Source organism: Pangasianodon hypophthalmus, chromosome 2 (assembly GCF_027358585.1).
Source record: "Pangasianodon hypophthalmus isolate fPanHyp1 chromosome 2, fPanHyp1.pri, whole genome shotgun sequence".
NCBI lineage: Eukaryota > Metazoa > Chordata > Actinopteri > Siluriformes > Pangasiidae > Pangasianodon > Pangasianodon hypophthalmus.
In genome coordinates this window covers 13,511,912-13,523,512 of record NC_069711.1, presented here as the reverse complement: position 1 = coordinate 13,523,512, position 11,601 = coordinate 13,511,912, and the positions used below count along the sequence as shown (strand labels likewise).

The following is an 11,601-nucleotide window of genomic DNA, read 5'->3' as shown; positions in this document are numbered from 1 at the left end:
AGAGAGGAATAGAGATTCCTTCCTTTTTCTTGTCATCTTTAATTCTCCTCAATAACTGTCTGTTTACAGTGCATGCTATTCTCCTCCTAATAGATGTACACAGGTACATACAGTATATTGCACACAAAAATGGTGCAAAAAGATTCTAATAGGTTTATCTCCTGTACAGCTGCTACAAAGCTTGCCATTAAACTGACTAATAATAAATAACATGAGCTAAAACTCTCCTGATTGTCTTGGTGTTCTGTGAATTGGTGAAGTCATGGTATGCTTTCCTTTGTTGAATAATAGTTTAAATTTTGCTCTGAGCACCACTTTGACATTCAGGCAATGCTCAAAGGGAAGATGTTCCTCACATTTACCTCTCTCTCTCTCTCTCTCACACACACACACACACACACACACACACAGACAGACACTCAAAACAGATGGCACACTGAACACAGAAAAGTAAAATACAAACACAGGTTTAAGATTGCTTCTTCATTTTCATTACTGTTGTAGCATTAAGACATGAATGGACATTTGGAAAGATTATATGCTTAGTCTCAGTCATTAGATTGTCTCCTTATTGTACTATTAAAGTGCATCTCATTCAGAACCAAAGAATGTGCTGAATTTCACTTCCCTCCCTACTCCGATCTTATGTATTTTTTTTTGTAAATGTTGTTCTCATAGAAAAAAGAAATGGCTGTATTCTAGAGCATACTGTAGTTGCTAGGCTTCACTGATATGAAGAATGAAAGGTATAAGCTACATGTTACATATGTTTACAGTCTAAAGCACTTATCTTCAGCTTATCAAGTAAAATGAAGATGTGTGAATAACAGATTTTGCACAAAACTATGCAGACTTGCTGAACTTTAACTCATTATATACATACAGTATAATGCTGCATATATGTGTAGTGGCAATCTGCCCAAAATCTGCATTATTTAAACACCTGATGATACTGCAGTTGTAAAGCTCTAAGATGATTGTGCCTTATGAAACTTGGCTAAGAGTTCTAAAACTCTCCAAACAGTGGCGCACAGATACACAGATACACAGTTTACGATTCATGCTCAACACACACAAAAACAGGTTTGCATAATTGAGTAATGAGATCCATTTTTAACTTTGCCGGTTCCATCAGCACTCAGTGAAGTCACAGGCTTTAATGAAACGTTATCTCAATGAAAGCAGCCGAAATACACTGAGCTATATCAAAAAGACATATAATGGCTTTTGGGAGCTTGTGTTCAAGCAAAGCCAACTCTTAACTGATATTCAGTCAAAATCTTAAATATTGTACTGTTATACAAATTCATGTTTACACAGATTTTGTTTGATCTGCTAATGATCAGTGGCAAAAAATGAAGCATTTGTGTACATGATGAAGCAAATCTCAAATCTCATTGGCTATAGTAGTTTGGGTAATAAATTGTTCCAGATAGAACAAATCTTTCCTCTTCATTTTGAACTAATATATTGCACTTACATATCTCAGTAAAGCTTGATATATCATATTAACATTCAGTCTTGTATACATAAATATACAATAGAATAAGAGGTGACTGTTTGCATCCTTTCAGTCCTTGGCAATGGAATGATCGTAAGATGCTTATAATAACAATTGCTTAAGACATTCAGTGCTCCAAAAAAAACCAAAAAAAAAACAAAACAAAACAAAAAAAAACAAAAACAAATCCAAACCCTATGATGGCAGTGGTTTGTAAATCTGCTTTTTAAAAGTGCAATGAGGAAAACTTTACTCACAGAGATATATTTTTCATTTTCAGGTCCAACACATGATGCTTCCAGGTGAAAATGAAACAAAAGAAATAAAACATCCAGTGTGCAGGAAATGGGATGATACATTCTTTCTGCATACCTTTCCATGCATAGAATAAAGCTCCATGTCTGCTTGCATTAAAGTTATTACATGTAAATCGTATAGGCACTGGCTATGTACAGTGTGCATACACCAGGTTTTTTCTCTTTTTTTTTTTATTTTAACCTATACCTAAAGTCTTGAATGCAAATGACCAAAAATTAATTTTACAGGAATGCACTTCTAGCTAAAACATGGATGACAGCTAGCAGCTGTGAAGAGTTCTGCCTCTTTTACCACACTTTTTTAAGCGTCAGAACATACAGCCTGTGTTTCGGAAAGTAACAAAGAAAAACGATGCACCATATGCATAAGATGAGTGCTACACTAAAATATTTCACCTCCATTATTTTCTGGCAAACAACAGAAGATGAAACCACAAAAATACATTGAAGCTCAAAGCACTGGTTAAGCAGCCTTGAGTGCCACTTTGGAAGTTCGAACGACCAAAAAGGATTACTCTGACATACTGTATCCAGCTGTACCCATTCTGCACTAGCTGCCATTGTAAGACTCTTACAAGAAAGTAAAAGAGCTACTGTCCTTAGGAAAAAAGCTCAGGCTACCGCAGTATGACCTCAGTATGACCGATATGAAAGTTATACGGCTTTGTGTCCCTCTCAGTGTCACTGATATCTGCCAAGCTCTAATGTTATATACGGATTTATAGTCTCTTCCTAAGTAAACATGTATCTATCTATGCATGCATCTATCAATCACTTGTTTGAAGATGCACTGGTAAGGTCAACTGATGCTATGAGGAATGGGACGCTGCAGCTGCAGCTACTGCAGTGTACCGTTAAGTCATTCTAGTCATGTACTGCTGCTCTGCCACTACTTAAAAGGTCACTGTGTGCATCCCAATGTCTCTGACAGCCAAAGTATTAAAAAAAAAACAACCTGAAAGCAGCTCAGAACCATCATTTTACAGAGGATACAGTACACACAATAAACTTACTAGACATACAATGGGGTCCAAAACTCTGAGACCTCTAGCGAAAATGCTTCTATTTTGCATTCTTTTCTAATTTAATACAACAATTTTCATTCCAAATTATATTACTGATTATATTAGAATTTTAGATTATATCAGAATTTCAGGGGGTAGTATTTGGTATGTCCCCTTTTTGCTTTAATGACACGGTGCACTCGAGCTGGCATGGACTCCACAAGTTTGTGTAAAACCTGATGATCCAGTTTAGATCAAATCCATTGGAGTGTTATCTTAACACATACGTCAATAGAGGAGATTAGGCATGAGGAAAATCTGATCTTTTCTACAAAGCATTGTCAATATCACAAATTTGCTTACATTTAAATAGGGACCTAGAAATAGTGCAGAATCTTGAATATTAAATATTCAAGATATTGAACATTTACTTTCTGTGTTTTAAATATTTCAAAACCTTCTGTTTATTTCCAATTTTAAATGAAAAAAAAAATCATGGAATTCTGGACCCCGATGTATGTCTAAAAATTTCTATCAGGCCTCTCCTTACAAATGAAATTATTTAAGAAAGTATAAGCAAATCTAAAATTAGTCACTGCATAAAATAATTAATATTGATAATTGATAATAAAATAATTAATGTATTGATATTAATGCTACCAATTTTTTTTATATCAATTGGCTAAATATTTGCTAAGCTTTATTACAGTGTAAAGTAGATATGGCTTGTTTACTTCCCAGGTAAATTGTATATCAACCATCTCTTTAGAAAAAGTAATGAAATGATCAGAATGTTGCGAGCTGAAATACAACACAACGCTAGCTGCTCATTTCTGTGGTACCATTGTAACCTCGCTCCATAATCACATCACTGTCACACTACATGAATTTTGCTACAATATCATCATTGGTACAGGCAGCTTGTGTTCTAAGGATATTCACAGATAGGTTTTGGGGTGTGATTGAATAAGATCATTAGTTCTCACTATTAAACATATTGTGTATTGGTGTAACTGTAATTGGTGCAAGCTTAGGTCAGTCTTACTGTTTTCCTAACCAAAGCTTAGAGCTGACCTTAACCCAAGGTTATTCAGCAAACAACAGCATAATCTGGTCTGTATGATAGATTGTATCAATAAAAAGATGATATACATACACACTGCATAAATTTGATTAACTAGCATTATCATGAACATAAAATATGGCACAGAAACTTTCAGTCTGTCTTGAAAGCTTTGCAATAAACCTTGGTTTCATGAGAGCATAGATATTAGTGTTGTCCAGATACATGTAGGCTACCGTTGTAGACCATGGTTTTTAAAACAAAAATGTTACAGGACATTTTCAGTCTGGAGGAAAATAGTGATAACCATAATAAAAACTGTTTTAAATGCTTTGAGCTAATTGAATATGAGTGCATTGTGTTTATCATGTTCAAATATGACTTCTGTCAGACATCTATGACAAGCAGCAGCAACAATGGAGGAAGTCTTTGTTCTCATAATCTTATATCATTATTATTACACTCCCCATGAGGCCTTGTTTTCCTTACAGCAGAAGAAGCACAACAATATTTTCTTTGGAGAAGCAAAGAGATGTAGCTGAACTTTGAGGGCTTGATATGCTGTGATGATACATACATGGTACAAAGTTGTTTTTTGGAGACATAAAGTTGTTAACCCTTTTAGTTAGGTTGTTTCTTCATCCTCCTCTAGTTTCTACAGTTTCTGCTGTTATGGGAAGTTTGATTTTTCAGTGAGAGTCTTAGAAATGAAAGCGAATTGCATGCACACTCAGATGATTGTTTGAATATGAAGACGATCTTACATAGAGGGCTGGGCTGATCTTGGAAATTCTGAGCAGAACAGAAAATTTCATATCAGTAGCAGAGGTTCTGACTTATCGTGATCCTCTTTAATCCTTTAAAGCTTTAAAGCCTCAGAACTTTTGCAAACTGAAGCTGCCATCTCCCTTACTCTCACTTTCCAAAAACATAATCTCAGTTGATTATACATCAGTCAGCATTTTTTTGATATTCACATAGTTTGTGTTGGCCAAAGTGCAATTGCCTTTTTTGAGGTCCTCCTCCTGGAAGTCCTCATTACTGTTGTTGACTCCTTCTTGGATCTCCATATAGTCAGATTTGCTGATGGTAGAACCACTTTGACTTCTTTTCAGTTCTTCTTGGGAATCAGCTTTGGGGGTGTTAACCTGCAGATATTGGGCTTGCTCCTCACCCTCTGTTTCACGGTGGTAGAAGTAGTTGAAATTTGAGACAATAACAGGCACTGGCAAGGCAATGGTCAGCACTCCTGCAATGGCACAAAGGGAACCAACAATCTTGCCTCCAATGGTAGTGGGTACCATATCTCCATAGCCAACAGTCGTCATAGAAACCACAGCCCACCAGAAGGCATCTGGGATACTGTAGAACTGGGACTCAGGTTCGTCTGCTTCAGCAAAGTAGACAGCACTGGAGAAGAGGATGACTCCAATGAAGAGGAAGAAGATAAGCAAACCAAGTTCTCTCATGCTGGCCTTCAAGGTTTGCCCCAGAATCTGGAGTCCCTTGGAATGACGTGAAAGCTTGAAGATCCTGAACACCCTCACTAGTCGGATGACTCGCAAGATGGCTAAAGACATGGCCTGCTGCCCTTGCTGGCCATCCTCTGCTTTCTCTGCCAGTTCTGTTCCTAGTGTAATGAAGTAGGGGATAATAGCCACCACATCAATCATATTCATTATGTTCACAAAGAAGCTGGCTTTACTGGGGCAGGCGAAGAACCGAACCAGGAACTCAAAGGAGAACCAGATTATGCAGAGCGTCTCCAGGATGAAGAAAGGGTCAGTGAAGGAGGTGGACACATAGTTTGTGGTGGAGTTACTATTATATGTTTGGACTTTATGCATATTCTCTTCATCACTACGGAATATAGGTAGAGTCTCTAGACAGAAGCTGACTATAGAAATAAGAATCACCATGACAGATATGATAGCTATAATCCTTGCTGGTCCTGAACTTTCTGGATACTCAAACAGCAACCAGACCTGCTTCTGAAATTCATTATCAGGCAAAGGCCTCTCCTCTTCCTTTATGAACCCTTCATCCTCCCTAAACATCTCAATAGCCTCCTCTCCAAGCTCATAAAACCGAATTTCTTCTGAAAATATATCCAGTGTCACATTTACAGGGCGCCGTAACCTTCCTCCGGACTGGTAGTAGTAGAGGATGGCATCAAAGCTTGGTCGGTTTCTATCAAAGAAATACTCATTCCTTAAAGGGTCAAAGTATCTCATTCGCTTTTTTGGATCACCAAGCAACGTCTCAGGAAATTGCGAGAGGGTCTTGAGCTGTGTCTCAAAGCGCAGGCCTGAAATGTTGATGACAACTCTTTCACAGCATTCCTGTTCTCCCTCAGCGTCATAGTCCTGAGGGTGGCCTGGGTGTGCTGCTGCCTCATCTGAGGGATCTCCTGTTGCCACCGTCATTATGCAGGAGGGTGAGGCCTGCACTTTTCACCTGAGCCAGACACCACAGTGTGAGGAAAATGGAGGGTGAAGTCTGACAAGGGGGTGTTTAATGCCACAGTGTGTTCCCAGAGGATTCCCTGAAACAGAGCAGACAGGGATGCAAATTAATTTTAATATTGTACCTTGCAAACACATATAAATCACATGAAATCAGAAAGAAACATAACATGTTTGCTCAGTATAACTGATCTGATCAGATAAGAAACAAAGAGGAATCTGAAATCATGCTGAACAAGAATCTCTCCTGACTTCTCACATTTCTGCAGTAAAAAGTGTGCTGCATGATTCACTCCTTTAGAAAATACAAAACAAAGCCCTCCAATTTTTTCTATGTGAAAGGAACAACTTGTTTACCAAATTGTTATGATGACGATTTCACGTTCAACAGTGAATGCTACTGTATAGATAGAGCCTTCTCTACATCTACAATGCATAGCTTTTTTGTTAAAAAAAAACATGAGTAATGAGTCTGGGTAGAAAAATTACTCTATAATGTGATGATTTTGAGCTGCTGTGAGTCACCCTGGCAATCGTGTAATAATAATTCACAGTCTGAGCTGTGTCAGCAGTGTTGGGTCAAAATTGGCGGGAAATAGGTATGCATACAGTACACGTGTGCAAAAGTCTTAGGCACAAAATGCAGGACAGAGGAAACTACAGGACAAGGGCTGGGAACCTGGCACTGGTGTCACGAAATTTTAGTTATATTACTTAGAGTGCATTGTGCAGTTTGGGACACAGCCTTGAATTCTCTATAAATGCATACACTTGCAGCAGTGAGATTATTACTCGGAGTGGAGGAAGAATGCAGCACAACCCACAGTATGTTGCAATAACTTCTATCTACATCCTGTAGCTTTTCACATCCTGTAGCTTTAACATATAGAATTTACAGCTGGCCAAATCCACACAGAGTTAGGTAAGGCAACACTTGGGTTGTGAAAAGAATATACCACCAACCCATAAATCCTGTGAGGTGAGACGGTCTATTAACCAAGCTTTGACAGTTCATTCTTAGTGGAACTGCACTGCAATAACATAAACTTCATCTCTCAGAGTGCCATCATTCAAAATAAGCCAATGTCTGTGACAGACATACTGCCCCCATCCTCACCTCCACCCACAAGTAAACACAGTCTGGCTGTGGGTGAGCTCTGCCTATTCATCTTTCTCCATGAATTCCTCAAATGGCGATCTTGGTCCTGTGGTATGAGCTCTAAAGTACTCCACATGAAAAATTAAACTGCAGAAAAGTCCATATCGCCCCTCCCCTCAGGCACAAAATTACATCATGCTTATACATCTTTCCTTTTCTAACTGTAAATATTGCTAACAAGCAAAATGAGAAGGGGGCATAATCTACACTGCTGAAGACATATAGCCTGTTTCCTTGACAAAACTTGTGCAATATAGTCACAGCAAAACCACCAGGGTTGAAGTTGCACATGTAGTACTGAATAATCTTATATCTTATTTGTATCCATTATGTTTTGAAGTACAGTAGGTATTCAGGCTATACTGTAAGAGTTAATTCAACACCAGGGGGGTTTGCTGTGTGCTATTTCTAAAAGACCAGTCGATATGAATCAGGATCATGCCCAGATTTACTCTACCTCTAAGAATAAACTTCCACTGCCGGTTTTATTCTAGATGTCAGGAAGTGTCCAGGAGTTCCTGTGGTGAGGAGAGCACCGGTGTGATGGAGATGCCAAAGATTCGTCTAAATGCTCTTAATACTGGCCGTGTCTTTCTCTGGCGTGGAAGGAGGAAAGGTGGAGAGAAGATAGAGTACTTGGGTGTGTCCTCGCCTCCTCCAGGAGCACCTCGAGCTTCACGGCAGGTTGTTTGAAGCGAAGGACCGCAGAGCGGGAAAAAGGCAAATAAGGCACGAGCGCTTCACGTAGTATCCAAGGAAACGACGCGTGCACGCAGCAGTCTCACGAGCGCGGCCACAGCAGAGAGGAGAAAACCTGCAACAATAAAAGCAGCATCATTAAACATCAGCCTCGCGCGAGCATCATTTCTGCTCTCTGATGATGTGCAGAAACATTAGTCGAGCCCGAATCACTAGCTATATTTACATGCATCAGTGATGCAACCTGTGAGGCACCAGGTTACAGGATGTGAGGGTTTAGGCTACTGTTAAGTTTATAGATGTCCGAGCAAACTCATTAGAGCGCCTTTTCCCTCTGTTTTTGTGACGTTCAAATGCGTGCGCGTTAATCCGAACAGTGCTGTCCAAGCAGAAAAGCTCGAGCTGCACGTCTAACAGGTTGAGCGCTCGCGAATCTTCTACAAAACCACACAACACAGGCACATAATCCAAAGTAGCCTTCCAAGTGGAAGCTAAACAAGTCAGCAAAAAAATGCTCACCAAACAGTTAACGAGGTTAGGCGTCAGGTCACTGCTTCCTACCTGTCTATGTCCTTCGCCTTGCAGGTGAAACGCAGTGGTTTCTGTATATATTTATAAGTCTTTGTCGCAGTATGACGACTCGGTGTTATCCCAAGTAGCCATTAGTCAGTTAGTTAAGGCGTTAAATGGGAGCTGCAGCGGAGCGATGCTGTGCATACCAAAAAGACTAGGGCACGGCGGATGGACGAGGCGCACTGTAGTCTACCACTCCTCACTTTTCCGCAGAGTGGCCCGCTTTAAAGGGAACGCGCTTCAGATGCTCAGTGCTGCACGGTTGCCAGGTTAGAGGAAACGGTTCCATCCCAAGTCAAACTCTCAGGAAAGACCAGGTTTTCCAGGTCAGTGTGTTTTAAAAACAGACAAAGTGGGAGAGTTCCCGCTCAGTGACAGCCTGCCTGAGGAAAAAAAAAAAAAAAGCATTTTTATTTGAAACATTTATTTTATCCCTTCCCCTAACCCTCCCCACCAATTCTTACCAAATTACCAAATTAAATGATTAGCTCATTCATTTGCATTAGAGCTACCATTTGGCACCACATGATATCTGTACACTAACATTTAATACCAGATCACCAAAACCTCTAAACAACCAAAACACCAGACAATCTAGACCTTGTCATGTAGGTTTAGAGATACAATGAGTTGAGATTAAATCTGATAGTTCAGTGTCACTGTAAACTGCTTTTATGGACTACCTGGACACGGATAGTTCTCATCACTTCCTGTTGCTGAGGATGACCATACATGGACAGCCTAAAGATCAGTGAGATTACTGAGGATGGTATCACTTAAAAACCATGAAGATGGCTTTGGACTGAAGTTGATATGAATAGTCTTGCTATGATGGCTTAGGACTACAGTGGCTATGATAGTATTTTTGCAATTGCCACAAACAGTTCTGCAGTCAAATCTCTATCAGTGACCAGTTGATAACTTCAACAAAATAGACTTCATGTGTAAACTATAATGAACTTTTGTGGCTACAATTGCACTTGTTGACCATGTAGTACACAGTTATAGAAGGGAATTATTTATAATCGCATTATCCGGTGTCATCTAGATGAGGATGGGTTCCCTTTTGAATCTGGTTCCTCTCAAGGTTTCTTCCTTCCTATCGTCTCAGGGAGTTTTTCCTTGCCCATGTCGCCTCTGGCTTTCTCATTAGGGATAAATATATACATTTTAAACACAAGTTTAAAATGTATATCCTGAATTTATATATTTCTGTTAAGCTGCTTTGTGACAATGGCCATTGTTAAAAGCGCTACACAAATACAACTGAATTGAACTGAATTGAATTGATAGCTCAAATCCATTCAAAACTAACACTCAAAAACTACACTCTAGATGACACACCGATATCCCCTGAGCTGATGGGCAATCCAAATGATACACTCTGAAAAGTTCTGGGTTGAAAATACCCCAACACTGAGTAAATATTGAACAGCTGGATTATGCAATTTAACCATTCTGCTGGGCTATTACAATGACCCAACTATGAGGGTTAATTTTGGGTTAATTTTACTATTCTGATGAAATTACTGAATTCTTTAATATACTATATAGCCTCCAGACTTCATCTAAATACAGACTATATAGTCTACAGTAATCAAAACTTCCATCTTAAAAGTGAAAAGCTTCCTCTGCTTCAGATACTGCACCATGTTAATTTCAGACTAATGAAGAAAACAGATTAAAAACAATCAGCTTGTAATTATCAATTGTGTTACTTCCCAGTGTTTTGCAGCTAGATACAGTTTAGTCTATGTTAGGTAGTCAGTAAAGCGTCATACACAGTGTTGAATTTAGATCACTATTGCAGTGACTTTCCATTGTTTGCTAGTGGGCTCAAGGAAAAATCAGCTGTTGATTGTTCATCTTTAGTAACTGTTTTATCCTGGTCAAGGGCACAATGCATCTCAGGAACACTGGGCTTGTGGTGGGAATACACCCTAGTCGGAGCATCAGTCCATCGCAGGGCACAATGCACATGTTCACACACTCATGCACACCCACAGACAATTTAGTACAACCAATTTAGCATAGCATACAGGCATGTTTTTAGGAGGTGGGAGGAAACCAGAGAACCTGGAGGAAACTCATGCAGGAGAACATGTGAAACTCCCCACAGACAATAACATAAATTCAGGATTGAACCAGGGACCCTGGAGCTGTGAAGTTGCAATGCTGTGAGTTACAAAGCTCACCGTTTGCAGCACATTATACCATCACACACATACATATACTTAAACCCACAAAATGTTTTTTCCAAATTTTATTCTGACAGATGACCCAATATGTAGCATATAAGAATGGACAAAGTGCCATTGATTGCAGTAATACTTCTGTATATTAGGAGAATATAGTCAATACACCTTGGCAGCATCATAAACCCAAAGACCAAATAGATCACAGTGTCCTTAAAACTTACTTAGCCATAAGCTATCACCAACTAACACCCATACTATTACATCCCAGCTACTTTATGTGTTTTAGTCATAAAATATTTAATATAAATCAAATTCTGATTACTTGCTACAACAGTACCAACTAAGTACCACTGTGTGGTACGTATCCATTCTTGTGTTTTTTTTTTTTTTTTTTTAGTTTTATTTCCTATTGAGAAACTAGAATAATTTCAAATCGATTTCTCTCAGTGACTTTGTTCTGGATGCACTCAGTCTGGTCTGCAAGAGAGCCAGGCTAGAGCAGACAGTGGCACATAGCCAGGACCCAGTAGATACTCAAGGTCACTTTTCCACCCACTGCTGCAGCACTTGCACTAGCACAACCTGTAGAAAGAACACTGGACAGATGCAGTGTCCTTCCACT

General features: G+C 39.2%; 1 protein-coding gene across 1 annotated transcript; it reads right to left on the bottom strand.

The window, feature by feature from the left end:
* Positions 1-482: 482 nt before the first annotated feature.
* On the bottom strand, positions 483-8,998 carry LOC113534264 (potassium voltage-gated channel subfamily A member 2). Its single transcript, XM_026926971.3, has 3 exons — positions 8,770-8,998; positions 7,967-8,323; positions 483-6,430 (listed from the first exon to the last, which is right to left on the bottom strand). Exon 3 carries the CDS (start codon positions 6,309-6,311, stop codon positions 4,830-4,832), a length of 1,482 nt encoding a protein of 493 aa, XP_026782772.1. The 5' UTR covers positions 6,312-6,430; positions 7,967-8,323; positions 8,770-8,998; the 3' UTR covers positions 483-4,829.
* Between the last annotated feature and the right edge of the window lie 2,603 nt (positions 8,999-11,601).